Here is a 22,056-nt window from a genome sequence, read left to right as displayed (position 1 = left end):
GTTTGTGCGTTTGGGCAGTTTTCACCTCGGAGGCATAGTTGTGTCCGTCAGAGCCACAGACAGGAGAGGAGGCCGCCACTGGGCACGGCTGACAGCTGATCTCGTGGGGCGTTAGTTCCGAGTGTCTGACCCTGCGGAGAAAAAAAAAGACCCGTCTTTCAGTCAATACCTTCTTAGCCGATGACGAAAATGAACATGGAACTTCCAGACTATTCCAGTTACAGTAGCACACTGTGTCACAAACAAGCTGTCAATCACTTCTACCACCTGGTGTTTCGATCCACCGACGACTGGGTTGGTATTCAGTGACCGACCAGGCGTGATTGCTCAGGTAAAAGCATGGATTCTGGTGTTAGCTGTTACCTAATGGTGCTGAGTTTATTTGGCCTGGCACGTTCGTGATCTTACCCCCATTATTCCGCACCAACGCTCCCAGAGATGAAGCTCTTTACTGAGAGATATAGTAAAGTGCCTGTCGTTGCCGATAGATGCCTCCAGTGATAATGTTTCACTCCATTACATCTTTCACCTTTTTTCTATTTGAAGGCAGATGAATGGCTATAGCAAAGATGAGGGCTTTCAGACAGAGATCAGCGCATGAATATGAATGCTTATTTGGGGTCCTTTGTATTGAAATCCTGCCCTTCGACTGGGAACAAATTTGAATGAAATGTGAATTAAGTATTAAGTAGAGTAGGAAATCCCAAGGGAGGGTACAATGACAGAGGGGAATGATTATCCAGGACTAGAGCTGCTCTGTGCTGACTGCTCACCATGCAGCCTGGGCTATAGGAGTGCTCAAGCACAACATGATCAACTTTGCTGGGAATATTTTACTTCCCCCCCTTCCCACCTTTTCTTAATGAATCATGGCACCGCAGCGATGAGTTTGCTAGCTGGAATTACACCCCCCCCCCCCCCCCCAACACACACACACACACACTTTCACGCCCTCTGGCACGGCGACAGGCCTAATCAATAGTTCTCCCAACGAGCCGCACACGACCAGCTGACAGCCGCTCGCTGTCAACAGCTCACCGCGGGGCAGCCTCGCTCCACAGCCCAGCGACGCGGGGGCTAGATGGATGTTTTCCACCACCCTCGGGGAGATGTCCCCTTTCGACAGGGATGGAACTACTACCTGAAATAGCTTTTGGCCGGATGCCCTGACACGTTTCCACCCACCTCTGCTCCAGTTTCTTGCGATTGACACACATGGCCCTCTGGTACCCCTGGGCGACGCACACCTTGTGGCGGCTGCACTTGACTTTCTGGCAGGGGTCCTTGGTGGTGTCCACGGCTGCAGAGGCAGACAGAAAGAAGCGCGACACTGAGATTTAGATCACGCTGTCAGTCACACGACACGCTTTGATACTGTTCTCCCCCCCCCCCTTTTTTTAGGCCTATTCGGCGCTAGTAGAGGAGCACACAGTTCGCAGCGGTTGTCTCTTGTCTCCTGACAGGGCGATGCAGATTGTGTGATGTGACAGACTACCGTGACTTGTAAACAACGCAGCAGCAGATTTCACACCGATATGAAACTCCTCTACCGATCCTCGCATGAAGAAATCCAGTCACACTTTGAATGGTGTTCATACTTTTCCTTTCACAAATAAATAAGCAATTGATCGTTCATACTGAGTCTAGTTTGAGAGAAACTGGCAATACAGATAGCAGGGAGGAAAACAACGCAGCTGTTAGCAGCGCCGCCTCTCATCATCAGCACGGCCTGAATTCTCTCGTGGGTGGCTCTGATTGCCAGCTACCCTGACAGGAGATGGTCACACTCACTCCTCTCTCTCCTCCTCCTCCTCCTCCTCCACCACTCTCTCTCTCGTTCTCTCCATCACAGCAGTGCTTCAGTGTCAAGCTGATTGAGGACTGGATGGAGGCAGATGTCTGTCCATGTCCCCTGCTAGCAGTAGTGAATGGGGACTGGAACATCAGTCTGTCCCTCTGATTACCCCAGCGAGAGAGGCAGACAGGGAGGGGGGTGGCATCAGTCCTAGCGTATTTGTGGAGTAACTGACGAGCTGTCTGGTGCTCGGTGAGGGGAATTGAAGCTGTCGGATCCTGAGTCGTGTTGACCTGCCCAGGGACGCTCGCCCATGTTTACAGTCTCCATCCTGTCGTCTCCGGATTAAAACCTGAAATTAGTCTTCAATATGCACCAATATAACCTAAGCCTGCTTAATATGACCAAAGCCTGCTTAAGGGGAGAGGGATAGAGAATGAAAGATAAATAGAAGGCAAATAGAACAGATGAACCTGTATTAGAGCTCCGCCCCTCCTCTCTCCTCAGCACCACTGTGTCTTCAGTATTCAATGGCTGACTAGGGGAAGAAGACATCACAATGGTTTTAAATCCTGTGACAATCTTGTCAACAAAGCTGTTGGGACAACACAGAGCATACGCACGCACAACTCTTTGGTGCTTATTCACTATTGGGCTGTAATCAGAAGATTTGCATAGCCTGTCCTCCTCCGGGACAGTAATGGTTTTTTAATCACAGCACCAAGATCTGTACTCAGAGTGAACCCTAAGAACTGGACAGAACCACCCATGGAAAGATCTCGTCAACCATTTAGATTTGCATGAATTGATCACAGCCCACATGAGTGGAGGTGTTTCAGCTGAGTAGGACAGACTCAGTCTGCTTAAGACCTCTGATTACCCTGAGGGAGCTGGCAGTAGAATTAAGTGATACAACTGATTTTCCCTTTCACATATATTTGAAAAGCCTTGGACACTGAACGCATCATTTGACAATTTAAAGAAAATTAGTTTCAACTGGCCCCACAATTACTGTCATAGCAGAGGGTTATTTCCTATTATAAAAGGTAATTGGCAGCCCCTCGTTAAATACCTTTCAGCGGGTCTCGACTTGAGCTATATTTGGGGGCCAAGCAGCGAAGCTGCGCAGGCCACCATTGTTCTTGTACCTTTTCTTATTTATGGGGGCCAAGCAGCGAAGCTGCGTAGGCCACCATTATGTTTCTACCTTTTCTTACAATCGGAGTCTGGTAATAATTAGTTTGTAACCCCGATAGTGTATTCAGCCTGTTATTTTGACTATTTTGGTTCTTGAAGTGGTGTTTTTACAGTGAACCAATTGAAGTCAACGGGCACTTCCGCATCCGCACCCCCAATTACGTCAGCGTTTTTTTTCTCGTCTCCCGATGACAGTCCACGTTTAGTAGCTCTTGACATTATATTCCTTTAGAACGGCGACTTTGTTCTTGCATATCAGGCAGGTAGCATTTCCATTGAACTCCACAAAAAATACTGCAATGTCCATCTTTCTTGAAACTGTCTGTGTTCCTAAGGTTAGTTAACCCTGAAAACAGCCTCTCAGTGGCGAGCTGCATTCCGTTCATTGTTCATAGTCGCGTGTGGATTGATTGCACCTGTGACTGTATGCAGCATTCACCTCACACGCTGCGCACAATAACAGAATTTCGCCCCACGTTTGAGCGACTTGAATTTCGCATTGTAGGCCTGGCTGCCAGCGCCGTTTACAATAAATTATTTTGCGGGCCGGATTACATTATATTTCTGACATCATGTCGCGGGCCGGATGGAGTGGTGTGGCGGTCCGCAAGTTTGAGACCCCTGCTTTAGACCAATGTCCACAAAAGTATTACAGGGATTTTCGATTGTCGAAGGTGTTCGCTTGCTACAGCCAATTGAATTTGGCGTCCAAGCCGCCAAACAGGAAGTGTGGTCATACCTCAGTAACGTTTTGATGTATCATAACCACATTAGGCACACTTATCAGGGACAGTCCCGTGACCCTTGTCACCAAGTCTATGTCGACACCTCGAACTCTCTAGCGCCACCAACCTGTCAAAGTTTTAAGTGTGTTTATTCTGAACCGTATGCCCTATTTTCAAAACTGCGGTAGGGATTGGAATGCGGCTATGGCGTGTTTCACTTGTTGTCTTTGATGCACTGGTCGTGCGTCCTGCTTGGCCCCCACATTGCTGCTTGCAGCTATATTTGGATATACACATTTGCCAAGAGAGTGTATCTTCATGGGTAGTTCAAAATGATAGAGCTGCCAGAACAAAATGATAAACTATGACTTAATGGCTTAATAATAATTTCTTAATCTTAGACACCTTTGATTTGCAACTGAATGTGACTGTATAACAGAAAGGGCGGCAAAATCACACATATAGTTTTTATCTATCCAGTTATTCTTATTTGTCTCATGGCAGAGGAGCTAGAACGTTTGTCTGTTAAAAGACACACTTTCAAGGTCAAATCTGACAGCCCGTCTTTTACAAAGTGCTAATGGCAGTTTGTCCCCCTCCAAATCACTGTTACGACCTCAAACACTTCAGTTTGTGTGGTGGTGCTGACATCTAAATCAGCCCACTAAAAAAGACAGAGCTCTTTGATGTTGGAAGGTCTGTTGCAATATCCAAGGGTAGCAGTTCTACCTATCCCAGACTTCTCATTGGATTTTGTGATGAAGAGGGGTCAGATCAATTAGGTTTACAGGATTGGTCCCTTTGGGGGTCAGACTGACGGATGAATCAATGGTATTTAAATGAACATAGCCCACGCTATGGCGAGTGAACTCGATTTTGGTTGCTCATTAGCTATTCCCTATGTTGTAGGAACAGAAGACGGGTAATATTAGGAATTTGAGATTCTTCCTCCTCTTGAGACAGGCCCTCATCTCTTTAAAGGGAAGTTCTGCAGGTTTGGAGGAGCTCACAAACATCCTATGCTCCCCTTCCAGCACTACACGAGTCCCCAGGGCCCTTTCTTCAGAGTAGAACACCCTGTTCAATGTTCCACACCTCAATACTACTGGTGCGTTTGTTTATAACTAGGAGGTGGCAAATTGTGACTTGCTACTAGGAATTATTAAATAATGTTTTATTGTCTTTGAAATTGAGAGTTTAACATGTGTTTTGCATGATTTTTCACGGTGCCCACCCACATCCATTGTATGACCAAAACCGTGGTAGAGCAATTATCAGACTTTCTCAAAAATGCTAGTTTTCTCAAAGTTTTGATCTGAACCATTGTATATGATCATAAGTAACCTTAAAACAGGGCTAAACATGCATTTTCCCTTTACTACTCCTTTAAGGTCAAAAGGATAGTAACTGACTGCTTTGCCGACAGCAACCCAATATTCATTTAGAATAATATTATGAATTGATATGGATCAATGTATACCTGTTATATACATATATAAATTCTCTGGTTATGTTTGCATTTTGGTTGACAACAAAAGAGGGAGAGGATGATAGAGGAAGAGGAGAGAGCCAGATGGAGTCCACAGAGAGAGAGAGAGAGAGAGAGAGAGAGAGAGAGAGCAATAACCAGGTGAGAAAGTGGATAAGTAGTCAAGACAACGTATACTGTAATAAGGCAGCTTTTGTTTTGCCCACATTCTAATAATTGCAGTGGCCTCCACAATGATTTCACATAACTAAGCAGTGTATTGATATACTGTTATCAAATGTGGAACCTCATCTTACATTTATTACATTACAAATAATCTGCTTTATTTATTATCAGATTTATGTCATTTTCTAGTTGAATATAATGTGTATGTGTGTGATTGTTAGTGCAACCTGAGGTTTGATCCAAGAATCACACTTGCTGCCCAGCCCAGGTCCAGACAATGGGCAAAAGGAGCACTGTGTGGTCCGCTGACCTGCTGCCTGACCTTGTGTGCCCTAAGGACGTCTCTTCCAAGAAGCAGGAGTATTTCTGCTTCTGGGTTCAGTTCTGGGATGTGCTTGGCAATGGAGATATGGCTGGTGTAGAACTGCTCTCGGCATTGGAATCTCAGGCTGATTGTTCAGGATCTCATTACACTCAGTGAGTGGTGGGAGAGAAATGATGTTTCCATCCATGACTCCATCTGGAATCCTTCTGCCTTCTATCTGTTTGTATGACGCCAAAGCAAGTTCTGAGGTGGTATGAGAATGGTTTGCTCTCCACACTGAACAGCTCGAAGAACTGTGGTCTGGCTAAATCAAATCAAATCAAATCAAATCAAATCAAATCAAATCAAATCAAATCAAATCAAATCAAATCAAATCAAACTTTATTTGTATAGCGCATTTCATACCCAGAGGCAACACAATGCGCTTTACAGCTCAACAAGGCGATCGAGCAAGCTCCAGGAGTATGTTTGTCTAACGGCTAAGAACATTTATAAAGCAATAAATTACATTAAAATAAATTTTCAGAGTAAGAGATGCTAAAAACATCATAGGAAAGACATGGCAAACACTGGTGTATGTCTGTGTGTGTGTGAATGTGCCTGGGCCCAGATAGAGGCAGGGGTTGGGGTAAGGAGGGGGTAGGAAAAGGATAAGGACCCAGGTTAGGGTGAAGGGGATCTGAGCCCAGGACTGGTGTATGTCTGTGTGTGTGTGTGTGTGAGTGTGCCTGGGTCCAGGTAGAGGCAGGGATCAGGGGTAGGGTGGGGGTGGTAAAAGGATACGGACCCGGGTTAGGGTGAGGGGAAGGGGGACTGGGCCCAGGTCCAGGCCTAAGCCGGATGTGGACTGATGTATGTCTGTGTGTACGTGTGTGTGTGTTAACTAACGAGCTAACGAGCGATTACTCTGGTCATCCAGAATTACATAGGCTTACATAGGCTTATTTTTACGTTTGGCATGGCTTGGACATAAGCATTCCCCTGGCCCTTATTTTCACTGCTCCCACGGAGGACTACAGTATGACTACAGTATGTGCAAGTCATGCCAAACACCTACAAATATTTGGATTGTGATACATTTCACAGGAGAGCATATTGAGATTACACCCTGTGCTTCCCGTTTTGGAAAAGCACATTTATCATAGTTCAACGCATTTATGGGTGCCCCATTGACTTCCATTGTAGCCCAGTGAGAGCCTGCAGAAAAACTGTAGCTACTGTAGCTGAATACTGGAACGATCAGTGAATTTATGGTCTCTATGTTTCAGGTTCATGGTAGAAAGACCACAAATAGGACTAAATGTACAAAATAGCAAAATACCCCTTTAAAACCTATCCCTTTCTCCTTTAGGAAGGCCTTTCTATCATCAAGAGGTTTGTTTCTGAATGTTCTGCATTTTATGAAAGGATGGGGTTTGTTGTGTGATGGGCAGTCTTGTTGGGTTGGCTTGTTAGGGTTGTTAGGGCTGTATATTTGTTTTATGCACTGGGGTGGTTTTGTGTGTGTTAAGATTCTTCACAATAGATTTGTCTGGGTGGGTGTTGTGGGTGTTGTGGTGCTGGCTTAATACACAAAGCTATGGTAATTGTGCTTCTTTGCCTCCTTGCACAGTTACAAAAATACTCAAAGGGAGAAAAGTGACTGTGTTCTGTTCTTTGTACCATAACCCAGAAGACATCCACTTCTCCTGAAGCCCAAATGGATGCTTGTCTACAATTGGTCCAATTCCATGCGAAGTGTCCAGATACGACAGGCCAGTGAGATAACCATCTTCTTTAGCACCTTGGATCTCCATGAGCTAATCCCCAAGTTCACGTAATTTGGAGTGGTCTCTGGCTGGAATCTTAGGAAAACTGTCCACCCGCTGAAACCGTGACTTTTCAACGATTTTGGGGGCAGCATAGCTCTCACAGAGTGCATAGCGTGTAAAGCCAGATTGGGGTTGCCGACATGTTCAGGGCATATGTCTTTCACCTGTTCTCCCAATTCCTTTCCTAGCCATTTAGTCATTCCAATTCCTGGGTTGCTGTGAGGTGAACTTTGCCAGCTGCATTGGTGAATGAGGAATACCATGCAGAGTGATCCTCGAGCTTGTCATCAAACTGGTACAGTCCTGAACTGACGAGGTCTCGTCGTACCAAATACTGTGTCAAAGGCCCTGCCAGAGGTGGCGGCTGGAGGAATAGGTTGGGGAGTATATGACTGAGCATGTACGTAGTGGAGTTTGTTCTTCTGACTTCAGATACCGTCAGGTCAGATCAGGTGAGTTTGGTGCAGGTAAGTGGATATTGTCAGCTCTTTCAAACTTTGGCTTGTTGTTCGTCGTAATTATGAAATGTCTTTTACAGAAGCACGCAATGTCTTTTACAGGAGCACCCAATGTTACAAACTAAGCCAAAGTTACAATCAAAGTCATGTAAATCTGCTAAGAGTTGGGAGGGAGAATGATTCTTAAAGTTAATTTGAGATTGGACATATCTGATTCTTAATCTGATTCAGATTTTCCGTTTTCATCTATACTTCCACTTCTTCAGCGTTTTCCAGCACTTTCCAGCCACGGCGTCAGCAGTTTCTCGCTGTAGCGTCAACACTTCCAACTCTGTGTCTATTCTTACCGTTTCCAACTGATTTTGAGCATCTCTTGTGATCTTTTCTGCTTCTCTGGTGGCCTTCTGCATTTTCAGTTTGGCCTCTTGGTTAGTATGACACTCTCACCTTGACAGCTTGTGCTTTAGCTCGGGCGTGGGCCACATTTGCCAACGATGCCGATGTCTTACTGCTGCTCCTGGATACAGATGACTTGCCGCTTGTTGCGATCTTGACTATTTTGAAGAAATGCTGCTCTTTTCACGGTAGTGTTCTGTGACTAAACACCAAGTTAAACCATAACCAATGAAGAGGGAGTTGTAGTTAGAATGACAATTTACTTTCACTTTTCCTCACACATGCTACAATGAAAACTGTAAATAAACAATATTCAGTGTCTGTGTCTTTAACTATTGTACATAGCTGTAAATATGAATATACATTGCTGTCTTGAACTGGTAGTGGTTACCATGGCTACTAGTATTGCCGTTAGCTTGTATAGGATTGTAAACAAAACCTCTACGAAGATAACTTATCGAACATTGTTTTTAACTAAATTGCTACTAATATATCTTCAGACAACATGTCAGATATCACAACTTATGGCATTGCCTCTAAGATGCTTCACAGTAGGTTAGCCTGTATTCAAATCGTGCATTACGCATATCTTGATTATCTGCCGAAACAAGAACAGCAACTAGAAATAGTTACCAACAAAGTATTATTTCAATAAATGCCTTAAGGGCAACACAAGATGATTGGTGTTTTTCTCAGAAACAGAGACCGTGGTGTTATGGAGCCCTATGGGACTTCACTGAGCCTCCACAGGACCCCAGGCGATTACATAAGCTCTCCGTCCTGACACTGCCACTAATGGGTTTCAATCTGAAGACTCGCTCTCCACCCAGAATCACAACATCGGCCTATTAAGCCACGATCTGACATCCTACCAACGGACAACAACACAGACACCACCTGACCTCATCCTCTGTGTGAGATCAATGGAAGAAAGTACTTAAATATGCAGTGTCTTTTGACAGGGAATTAATAGGGTAATGTATAGAGATAGTAGGGACTTCATTTGAATTACATTGGTTTAATGTCAACAGAAGCAGGCCTCTGTCAGGCGAGTGTTGGGAATGGTTGAGGAATAGTTGTTCCAGTGGGTTCATCTGAACTACACAACAACAGTAAGTACTGAATAGGTCAGACTCATGGGTGAGCACATATGACTGAAAAGCAGACCACAATAACAGGAATGGACCATTGAACAACCTCTTCAGGGCACTAAAAGCCTTCCATCCACAGCGATGACCCTTGGGTTATTCCCTCACACCCACACCGACTGTGTATAGCATTACAGACAGCATGTTTTGAAGAGATCTCAGCTTACTTTCATCGGATCCTGGGTTCTCTTCCAGATTCCTGATGTAATCATCCTAGAGAGAAATCAAAGGTATATAAATGGCCAGAATATTGCATTTCTCACAGCCTGTAGTTGGCTTTACAATACAGATGATTATCACTTAACATGAAGGTCATATACATTTAACACGAATAAGGATCCATTTTTGAATAGATAAGCAAAAATAAAAGTGCTGAAGGTAAACATGTGGCATGTAATCTTCCTCTCCGCCAGAGAGCTCAAATTAGGTGTTCTTTCAAAGTCATCCCACAGTCACATTTCTCATGCTTAAATGCAAAATAGCCGAGGCAAAAAGCAGAATCTATGCATCACTTTAAATGTAGGGTTGCCCACATATCTTGGCACCCTCTCTGTTGCAGAGGGAATATATTCAAGTTTTTAGACTGGGTCTCTAGTGGTCTTGGGGTAGGTCTAGAATTATGAGAAAATTTCAAAATCCCCTGCTGTATCAAATTTGCCCTATATTTCTCTCGGTGTCAGAGTAGAGAGGGCAAACTATTAAGCAGTACCAACTCTGAAAGGGGTCCAATGTAAGACCCAGCATTTCACATTTGTTAGTTCTGCTCTGGCCATATCCCCCTCAGGACACAAATGACACACCACTCACAAGCCAACTAAGTGTTGTTCAGTTCTTAGGAGCTGTGAGAAGCCATCAAGTGAGAGCTGTGTACTCTTAAATCTTGACATAAATTGTATAATTGTTTTGTATCAGGTGTAAAAGCGAAATTACTTTTTTATGTCTAATCCATGGAAAACTGTTCTGTAGAAGAGACATGAATAGCCTTGATTAAAAGGGGCCTGTAACATCTGCAGCTTAAAGACACTTGGAGGGCTTCCCGTTGTTAAGAGAAACGTCACATGTAAAGCAAAACGGGCACAAGACAGATTTAGAAACAGTTACTAACCTCTACTTCCTGTGGCAGTAAAAACCAGTAGGACGAGATGGGGTGAGAGGTGAAAGGAGAGAAAAGGAGAAAGACGGGGAGGGAGGGAGAGAGAGAGGGAGGGAGAGAGAGGGTAATTGTTAAAAGAAAGAGAAGAAACACCTCATAAAACATTTTCTATTCCAGCTCCATTCAGACCACGAACAGTGAGCTGGTTTAGTACAGTTAGTGCAACAGTTTAACAGTCAGCTCTTTATGTAGGCTGATTACAAACAGAGGTTATTCTCCCTCCCCCTAGGAGATGGCACTAGACATTCACTGTGGATTAGGGGGGCCTATTATTAATGAAGGATCATCAGCTGCCACTTCTATGAGTTGGCAGGGGTCCCAAACCCCGCAGCGTATTCTCTCCCGGCGTTTACGAGCTGCCGCCCATCGCTGCCCACCTGCCATCTGAATAGCTGTGCCATGAACCCAGACAACGGCCTTGAAAACAACAAACGCTGCCTCCAGCCATCAAAGTCAATACACCAATGTGATTTGAATGTCCTGAAATGTTCTCCAGCCACAGACATACAGTATGCATAGTAAGAGTTGTGCCGACAGATATTACCCTAATAAAATACAGTGTATCCTTGAGTCAACACAGTGGGATCAACTGCACTTCATTTCACTGATTGGGATTCAGTCCAAGGACATTTATACATCAGTATACATCAATGCCCACCGTGGCCTCTTCACATTTGTTTTATCATTCCTGCTACGTCAAAAAGAAATACAACACCCACAGTGTAGTTAGTAGCTCAACATAGTAAATAAACACCAATCTCAGATACACAAACCTGTCTAGTTAGCAGTGCTGTGGCAGCTTCTAAAATATATCACTGCAAATAATTTACAGCCCACACAAGGAGAGGCAGAAAGGCATTGGGTATGGCCATAAAGTCTGACATCAGCATTCATCACAGGGCTGGAGCAGGACTCTGGGTTTCATTTCAGAACCCGTTCCTTTGAGGTAAATATTTTTGGCGCGTCAGTAAACTGACCTGGACCCTATATCCTTCACAGTATATACTACAGTATGTGAGGCAAAACCAGAATTTGTTATCATGCAAAATAGTCCGTTCTCAGGCTTTTCTGCAGAGTGGGAAATGTAAGAACCTATGGCAAAAAGTGGGAGTTCCCAACTGCCTTCTTGACAACTGAAAAATCTAAGCCTGCAGCTGAAGTAGCCTACAATGAACGCAATCTAAAACGGAAATAGTCAGAAAATAAACATGACATTTAAATGGTGTTCTGTAGGTACATTTTTCTTCATAAGGCCATATTGTGTGTCTTGCCTTCTTAATTATGTTCTCTCCTGACTTCTAAAGTCACCACCAGGAGCTGTAATCTTCGGTCAGATAGACAAATTATGTATGCAATTCCTCGAAACACGAACTGTCTTTGGTGAAAGTGCCTTTAAAGTATTTGCACCTTCATCCTGGTGTGAATTACAGAGACATCTTAAATTGGATTACTGTACCTGCCAAGTATGGAACATTTTAAAACTAGGATTAAGGACTATTTGAGTACTGAATGCACATGTCCTGATACTGAACGCTGCCGGTGATTATAATGTCTTTGTGTCTTTTGCCATTGCTAACTTTTTAAAATGTGTTTTATGTTTGTTTTCATTTGTGTATTTAAATGTGGAACTATCCACTATCCAGTTGCTGTCTTGTGCCAGGACTCCCTTGTAGGGTGAATGAATTAGTTCTACTCTATAGGATTCTATGCAGTAAAGCCAATCAGATAAATTGAAACACCTGTGTTGGTTCCCAATATGGCAGGTCTAGGACTACATTTGAAACCCATGAATAACGTCACCTTATGAAAGCAAACTAGCTAGCTAATGTGATTAAATGAGATGATGACACCTACTTCTCTTCTAAAGGATGGACATATTTAATAGCCAACTGTCATCGTGTTTCTTCAAGGCCCTGTTATGCAAATGGCATAAAAAGTGTGACTTTGTCCACGTTACTCCATTAATATCTTCAAATGGCCCCTAACTATTTACTACTGTACATCACCACCCCGATCAGAATCAGACTCAGAATCAGTTTTAAAGGAAAATGCTCGTTTTTGACAACCTGGACCTTATTTACGACATATTATAAGACGTTTGACTCACCCAGATCACTTTTGTGTTGTTCGGAGGCATGTAGAAGAAATATAAAATCCAGCGCGAGCCAGTATATCCATGTAATGGCGGCGCACGGGGCAAAGGGAATGCAGTTTCTCAAAATCCATTTTCGGCCGCTAAACGGTTGTTTTCATCAATCAGATTGCATGAATCGACAGTTGATATTCCTCTACGCGAGCCATTCTTTCGGTTTTCAAATACGTGGTCTGTAGCCTCTGTAATATGATCTTTACACTGGCTATGCTCCCTCACATTCTCTGCGCTACGATCGGATTGTTGCTGACGAATGACGACGACAATATTCTCGGCACCAACTACGATCGTAGCGCAGAGAATGTGAGCCGGAGAATAGCAGGCTGCGCGCTGGCCTGTGCGCATGCGTGCTGGAGCAAGTGGGGGAGAGGCTTGTAAAGATCATATTACAGAGGCTACAGACCACGTATTTGAAAACCGAAAGAATGGCTCGCGTAGAGGAATATCAACTGTCGATTCATGCAATGTGATTGATGAAAACAACCGTTTAGCGGCCGAAAATGGATTTTGAGAAACTGCATTCCCTATGCCCCGTGCGCCGCCATTACATGGATATACTGGCTCGCGCTGGATTTTAAATTTCTTCTACAGGCCTCCGAACAACACAAAAGTGATCTGGGTGAGTCAAACTTCTTATAATATGTCGTAAATAAGGTCCAGGTTGTCAAAAACGAGCATTTTCCTTTAATGCCAGGGAGTTTTACACATACTAGGAATTTGTTCTGGTCAGCTGGTGCATAACACTGATGGGTAGACAACAGGGTGCAAAGACGAGGCAGGACAGTGCACACACAGGACAGTACAAATGAGCAGTGCAAAATACTGAATACTTAATACAAAATGTTGTGCGATGTGTGTATATACAATATGTGTACAGAGTGTTAATGTGTGTGCGATGTTTTTATATATACTATGTATGTGACGTTGTAATATGTGTGTGCAGTGTGAGCCTATGTACAGCACAGTCAGCCTATGTACAGCACAGTCCCTAAGTGCAAAACCCCTTATACTGTTCAAATACAGTGCATGTCAGAGAGTAGGCTGATAACACTCCCATTTCTCCTTCACCTGGCATTCCATCCTCTCTGCCTTCGGTTTCAAACAAACGCATGAAATCTGCTCTACAGGCCAGAGGAAGGGACCTTATCTCCACCAGGAGCAGTGTGACATCAAGCCAAGGACACCAGGCCAGTCTGCATTTACCTGCATTTAACGGGTCCGCATACCCTTCCACAAGGTTGAGCACGGACGCCGTCCATACTGTACTCCACAACACCCTGCCACAGCCTCCAGCAAGTCCAGACAGGAGGCTATGAGGCCAATGGGGGGGGGAGAGAGAGAGAGGCTGGGGAGAGAGAAAGAGAGAGAGGTTGGGGAGAGAGAGGGAGAGAGAGAGAGAGAGAGAGAGAGAGAGAAAGAGAGGCTGGAGGGAGAGAGAGAGGTAGGGGTACGATATTAACAGTGCTGGTCCCCTGAGTTATGTGATTCATATCACAGACACCACCTCTCTTGCCATTTGTCAACAACGCTGCAACCTAGCTGGTGTAAGACAGAGCCGGGCGGCTAATGGAGCTTGACTATCCAGATGCTGCGCTGCTCCTGGCGGGCAGCTCGCCTGTACCGAGCCTGACAATGTTTGGCCGCGAGCCTGACTGAGCTCCTCTGAGTTAATGTCTATCTTGCCCTGACCTGGCCCCGTCCATTAGTGACATAAATGCCCCAGCTATCACTGCCACACAGACACACAGATGTACATACACACACATACACAGGCACACACACACACACACACACAAAACATGGAAACACATGCATGCACACACACCCAGACGCACGCGCACACACACACACACACACACACACACACACACACACACACACACAAAACACGGAAACACACGCATGCACACACACAAAAAAAAACAGAGACACACACACACAGACGCACATGCACACACACACACACACAAAACACACACACACAGAACCACACACACACACACCCACACACACACTCCACCATCCACTGCTGTTCGTCCTGGTGGTGAACAGAAGACGGTGTATAGGGAAATGGATGATCAAGGCCAAGACACTTCACTGTTATTTGAATGGACACTGTCTCTCAGAATAAGAAGCCATAGTCAAATATCTAGGCTCTGTCATTTTCTCATTGGCTACACCGTGACACACAGAAATGCTTTGTTTCCCTAAGCCATATGGGTCAAGTGCATCCCTATGTTAGTTACATAAGACCACTAATACATGCAAGCTGAGATTAAATGAATTAGCTAGCCATGTGTTTCTCTAGAGGGGAAAAAATAGGCCTGGGTATGAACGTATAAAAAAGAGGTTTCCAGACCTGGAGTATTTATGCTAAGTGCTGCTGAAGCATGACCTCAGCATGTCAGAAAAAACACCCAGAGTGAGAAAATGTCACAGGGAAATCTGCATCCCCATGCTGCAATGATCAATCAAGAGCAAATACAGCCCAGCCCCACTGTCACTGTGGTTCATCTGTTCCTGGGATGTGACAGGAGTGGAGAGGGCCATGTCTGAGAGGACACACAGGCAGAAATAAACACACATCACACAAAACACAGCATCCTCCCTGCCACAAACTAATAGATGTTTGACATTTTTGTTTGAAGGCGTGTTTGAAAACATGTTGTTTGAAATCCAACCATGCAATGCCAACAGACTCTGAAAGAGCACCACACACGCACGAACACGCACACACACGCCCTTTCAAATATCGTCGCCTGCAGTTTGCTAGAAAATGTCGGGGCAATTATTTCGGAGCCTTCATGTTCAGCAAAATCCTTGTTGCTGTTCTGTAGATGTTTAGGCTACTTTCCCCAGTTGTGATTCAAGCGGATTTATTAATTCGGATCATTTCCTACGGCCAACAGCAGTACAACAGTAGACTGCTGCTGAAGACCAGTGTTGGGCAAGTTACTGAAAAGTAGTAGCTAGTTACAATTACTAGTTACTTCTTTCAAAAGTAACTGAGTTACTTTACTGATTACTGCATATAGAAAGTAACTAGTTACTGCGGAAAGTAACCTTTGCTTTACTTTACAGTTCTCTTATTAATGCACACACTATAGTAGCCAATAATATTATTTTATTATTAGGGGCCAGGCCCTGAAAGGGCGAGGACCCTATTGTTATTGTATGGATTCCCTATTATTATTCTGACCGCTAACTCTGTGTGTGATTGGTCAAAAGTTGCGTTACTCCCAACACTGCTGAAGACACACCTTGGACAGATCCCCCCCCTCCCCCCAACCACCACCACCCATCTACCTGTACAGCAACCCCCCCCCCTTCCCTCACAACTGTTCTGTTCTGATGGACCACTCTCTCAATCCCACTCCCTGCCCTCTCTGACACCACCACCCCACTCACCCTCCCCAACCCCCATTGACCTCTCAGTGTGCCCACACAGGCCCCCCATCCAGTCTCTAGCGTCTCTCTCGCTGACTGTGTGAGCTCACCTTCAGTGATTTGGACAGAGAGGGGCTTTGTTTCGTAATAATAGCGTGGTTCTCTCTCCCTGCCTACTTGAAGCCCAATGGCTGATAATGGAGTAGCAGCTGTTTGGAGTCCGCACAGCACAGCCGCCCTAAATATCTATCTGTGTACTTAACCAAGAAGCAACAGGGGGACATAGTCTGTACGGCACGCTGGGGTCTGAACGCTTGAGGTAATGTCATGCTCTGCTTATCTGTGCTTGTGTTCCGCCCTTTTGGAAAACGAGAGAGAGAGAGAGAGGGGAGGGCTTGGAGGGAAACGGAAAAAGTACTTATGGTGCAGACCCATCGCAGTTTCATCCATTTACAAATGCATTAGGGTATTTTGAAACAGAAGTATATCGCACTCTGTCCAGGCCCTGTGAACTCAGAAGAGTAAAGCATTTTCACTTTGACATAAAACAGATTGCACGCAGCAACTAGGCTTATACCCTACTACCAATTTGCAGAGCATTTTTGACAGTGTAGCCTAGGCCTACTGAAGATGCCGTTGTCAACAGACTATGATTCTGTTATTTAGATCTCTGGCCTGCGTTTCCCAGAGGCATCGTAGCGCTACGTTCATCGTAGAGCTACGGTGAACGCCGTAGGTAAGCTACGGCGTTCACCATCATAGCGCTACAATAAGCGTAGCACTACGACGCCTCTGAGAAACTCAGGCCTGATTATTTAAGGTGATTACGGCACACCTACAGATATAGATATATCTTTTCCATGAGCATGGGGGAACAACATAATGACAATGGTGCCTCAATGATAAGAACACTTATCAGGGAATATTGAGGCGTCTGTTCCGGGAGAACGGCAGAGCATTAAAGGATTAATGCGCTAGCAGGCAGTACAGCACTGGATCAAATTGATCATCTGTGCCAGAGAGTGCTTGGCCCGCAGGCTAACAGAAACATGATGTTTCACAAGGTAGGGTGTCTGCCTGCAATGCAGTGCACAGCGTGGTTCACCGTCACTGCCTCAAAACTGCACTGTGACAGCTCTCTCTCTCTCTCTCTCTCTCTCTCCAGATCCACAAACCACAGTCGTTTAGAAAGTCAGCATAAAAGTTGACGTGGACGGACATGAACTGAGAAAGCGGGTTGATGGCTATTAGGCTACTAATGCTCTTCAGCATAGGCCGTGGGAGGGGGAAGCCTCATCCCGTGGGAGGGAGAAGCCTCATCCCGCTACAGACGGCTGTTTTCAGTCTCGGCAACAAAGGCATGCCAGATAAACAGGCTGCCAAGCACCATTTATCGGAGCTTTTTATACCTCTGTTTCACATGACAGCGTTTCAGGATGTTGCATCAGAAGAACGCCTCCGACCTATTATAGAGTCCGCTAAACCGGAGGCTTCTCATCCTGGGTAGAGTGAGTGACACATCAAACGCCGGGCCAGCCCCACCCACACACACGGAGACGGCTGGTTCAGGATCGAGACAAACAGCGCGTCCTCCGCTAATTGGAGGAGGATGCTGAAAGATGCATCCCAGATGCCTCTGCCGCCCGGCCGGGCTGAGCGGAGCAGAGCAGAGCCATAGCTGCGGGTCCGGTTTCCCCTCCAATTTCACCTGTAATCGCGGATCGTTTTCCCTGTTCAAAAACGTAGCCATGGATCTCGGCGATAGCGTAATCCAGGCCTCAGAGTGAAACCGTATCTCCCTCTCTCATCCAGGCCTCAGAGTGAGACCGTATTTCCCTCTCTCCTCCATTTGCAAAACAAAGAGGAGGGAACCTGAGAGGAGGAGGAGGAGGGGTTCAGGTTGAGCTCCTCCTCACTGATGCCTCAAGGAGCCAGGAGAGCTTCTGCAGGAGGAGACGCGCTGCGCTGGGTAGATGTAGGCCTATATCACAGATCTACACATTCCAAACCAAGGTTATTATAGTTAACGAAAACTATATATATATATATAGCTCACAAGATCAGGATGGTCTCACGAGGCTAGCGCAGAAAAAAACAAACTAAAACTAATAGCCTACTGAAACTAATAAAAACTAAACTAAAACTAAGCATTATCAAAAACTAAAAACTAAACTAAACTAGCAAATCTGCTTCAAAAACTAATTAAAACTAAACGGAAATTGAACACAAAAAGTTAAAACGATATAAAAATAAAAACTCATGAAAAAAGCAAAACTATTATAACCCTGTTCCAAACACAGGGAATTGAAGGGCTTTCTTTCCAATCACATAGCGGCTCAGACACCTTGAGGGAATACATTTTTAAATTATTCGATGGTCTACACTTTCCATTATTCAAAAAGGAGATTGTTAACAGTGTGTTAGTGTAGCCTACAGTCGAAGATGAAGCAGCCACTGCATGAAACAATGGACAGAAGATGAGAGAAATCAAATGTGCAGCAACAACGCTGTATTCTGGAAAACAGTTACAAAGCCGGCTTTGAGGGATAAAATGCAATCTACAGTATTCAATTCAAAACCACTGAGTTAGAAACTTTTACAGAATGTATGGAAAAACATTATCTGTCTGACAGACAACAAAAGATGTCTTATTCAAATGAGTTTAGACCAAATGTATACGTCTCCATGTAATTATGCATGCTAGCCTTCGCATAGCATATTTCACTGAAGAAAGGGATGAATTATGAAAGGGCAGTTAAATAATAGTTATAAACCAAGGTACAACACGTGTTAGGCATAGACAATTAGAAAGAACAAACTATAGATGAGCCTGACAGGCACAATATCCAACGCTTATCACAGTTCAATTCAGCATTGTGCAAATCCAGTCTCAGCTCTCAATATTCACCCAAGAGGCATGAGAAATATCTAGAATCGCTGCAGGCCTGTTGAGCTCTCAGATCTCCTTCTCATTCTCATAAAGACTCGCTGGCTGAATTAATCAAGCTGGCTGGGCGGCTCCTGAGAGCTGTGTGGAGTCATTTCAGCTGAGGGACTTGTGCTAATGGCCGGCTGGCAGAGGGAAGACGGGGGTGATAACCACCACAGGCGGCGGCCACTCGGACCCCTCTGGGGGGGTAATTCACCTGGATAACTCTGTTAAATAAGATGCCTACGTTTGGTTTATTGAATTGAATACCCTGTCTGCCTGTGCGGGGAGAATGATAACAAATTCGTTTGTTGTGGCTCCTGATAATGGTGATCTCCCCCAGTAGCTTGTGTATGTTAAAACGGCGCGCCATGCCCCCGAGTTGTGCTACGACTTTGGGAATGGGGAGGAGTATATCATCCAGAAATGAGATTCAACTGAGCTCTTTCAAATGAGAAAAAAAAGCCATAAGCAATTTCTGCTATGTGGCCCTTTCCTGTAGCCTACTGTTAGCCTAATTAAGGTCATTTGAATATGACTTTGCACAGCAAATACCCATTATGCCAACTCTGTAAATAAATGGGTTCTGCCTCATAGACATAAACACACTCACAAGTACAGGTGTATCCAGCCCCGAGCATTACATACACTACTCCTGGATAGGCAGAGTCAACACCTCATTCACATACAGTACTGTTGTGTAGCCCATCTGTACATGTCCTTGATATCTCATTAAAAGCCAAAAGTAAATACTTAGAGAAGGCCTGAATAGGCTACAGGGGATAAACAAATCTCGCTCCAAAACATACAACACAGTGTCTGAGTATGAAGGGGCTATTATGAAACAATGAGCCAGCATTACACTACATTACATTCTCCTCTTACAAGAACGTCAACCTTGCTTTGACATTAGGACGGGGTTGAACATGGAGGGTGTCGACATTTCTCTGGGCAAGAGCATGTTCCAAGTTCCCACAGGTCCCCTCCTCTCATCGCGCAGTATTTGTCCTGCCGTTTCTAGGTGGAACACATTGGTAGCCTTGAGCAGAACATCCCAGTGTCGTTTATCAATGCCAGTTTGACCCAAACACCATTATGTCTGCCACTGTGGCACTGGCACCCATTTTCACACATGCTTTATGGTGGCTATACTGCGTAGCATACACTGTGTAGGGAACGGCGATTCATCCTCTATCCAGGTCCACGTTAGCTGCCCGCCTCGGGCCACTGACAGGTAAAGACATTGAAGACAACAAAATACATTTGCTGCCGGGAGCGGATGAATCCTAAAGGAGTCACCACACTGTTGACACCCTGAGGACACCCGTGCCCCAGGGGAACAAAAAAGTCCCACGGCTACGCCTCAGCACCGCTATGACAACAGCACACACTCAGTCAGCACTTCAACCGGCTCGGCTCTCCTCATCTGATTCCTGTGCGCACGGCCATGTCTGGGAGGGCTCTGGAAGGGTTTGTAGTTTACAGATCCACACATAAGCATGCGGAAAAAACAGCACAGCCGAGGGATGTAAGGATGTCACTGTGCCAGGCGTTTACCCCGGTGAAGCAGAATTTCAGCCCTGTGTTTGTTCCGGATGAAGGGAGACAAGTCATTCCGGATGAACACTTATCTGGGGAAAGAGTGGGTTGAGGTACACTGTGCCATCCTCAGGAACTGTCACCCCTGAGCTGTTTCCAATCAAGTCCTGTAATGCATTTGTAATGTTCTTCCTATCCCCAGAGAAGTGGCACCTATTCATTGAATCATCCGAGTCCATCGCTTTCCCTCAACAACTCATAATCAGCGTTTAGGTCACTTTGTTCATTAGAGGGGTGGAGCATCGATTGACTCATTGGCATGACAAAGCTCTAGTGGTGGAATGAAGACAAGAACTACCAGATGACCCAGAGGACCATCGTTTATCCTGTAGTCGATAGAGAGGCACTGGACTGCTCCAACAGAAACCCAACTTTCAGGCAGATGTCACCATAAATAATGCAATGATGGGGCCAAAAGGAGAACCTTAAAACGGATAATTATTCATTTCAACATTTCAGCAACTCTCAAGAAAACAGTGAGCCAGAAAAGGCTGAATTCCAACCGTTCTCGGTGTCAGTCAGATAGTAACAGACTAGTTCTCGTGCAGGGGGGGGGGACTGAGAATGATACCTTCACACAAGACATCAGAATCTCACTCATCACAACCATTTGCCTGTTTAGGCTCAGACATCTATACTATAATCTCAACTAGAGAAACGGTAGGGGGTAGGTAGGTAGGAGTACGGTAGAGGTAGGTAGGGTCGACAATGCACTTCCCCGCCTAGCCACGGGATTGGCATACCTCCACGTGGGAAGGTCAGACATGCGTCAGACAGAAGGTCAGACACGCGCCCTGCTGGCTCCCAGCCGAGGGGACGTGCCACGGAGCCGCCCGCACGGGGCCGCCTATTTACCTCCCTTCATTTGGACTTGAGAGCCAAAATGTCAGTTTTAGACAGACAGATAGATCGATCAACCGACAGACCAAGAAGGCTCCACAGGCACTGTGTACTATGTTGGAATTAAAAAGAACCTCTGGGTTGTGGAAAGGGCCTGTAGCTATAAAGTGGTTCACCGTGTTAGAGGCAGCATTTCACAATGGTTTCCTCGGCTGTCGGAGCTCGGCAGGCATAAATTTGTCTCCAGGCAGTAGGCACGGCCTCCCAAAAGATACACAACACCGCAAAACAACCCCTCTAGTGAATTAAGAGTCATCCATGCTTGTGTTGGAAACCCAGCACGGATCCTCTCAATTTTCTCTTCCCTCTGCCGTCTAATCTTAAATCGGCCGCTACCGCAGCATATCAACCTCTCATCACGACATTCGGCAAGATTTTCAACAGACCCATGTGGACATTCTCTCGTCTGAGGCAAACAAAGGGGAAA

At 45.2% G+C, this 22,056-nt stretch overlaps 1 protein-coding gene across 1 annotated transcript in view; it reads right to left on the bottom strand.

Annotated features, from left to right (window-relative positions):
* LOC311324078 (testican-2) overlaps window positions 1–22,056 on the bottom strand; it is a gene marked incomplete at both ends in the record, with an annotated part of 38,975 nt that overhangs the window by 13,313 nt on the left and 3,606 nt on the right. Inside the window, 3 exons of the mRNA XM_084456458.1 lie at window positions 26–131; window positions 1,186–1,300; window positions 9,677–9,722. Of these exons, the coding sequence (XP_084312584.1) occupies window positions 26–131; window positions 1,186–1,300; window positions 9,677–9,722 (267 nt within the window). The remainder of the gene's footprint in view (window positions 1–25; window positions 132–1,185; window positions 1,301–9,676; window positions 9,723–22,056) is intronic.

This window comes from Borostomias antarcticus, assembly GCF_949987555.1.
Source record: "Borostomias antarcticus genome assembly, chromosome: 22".
Classification (NCBI taxonomy): Eukaryota; Metazoa; Chordata; class Actinopteri; order Stomiiformes; family Stomiidae; genus Borostomias; species Borostomias antarcticus.
This window is presented reverse-complemented; position numbering and strand designations above follow the sequence as displayed.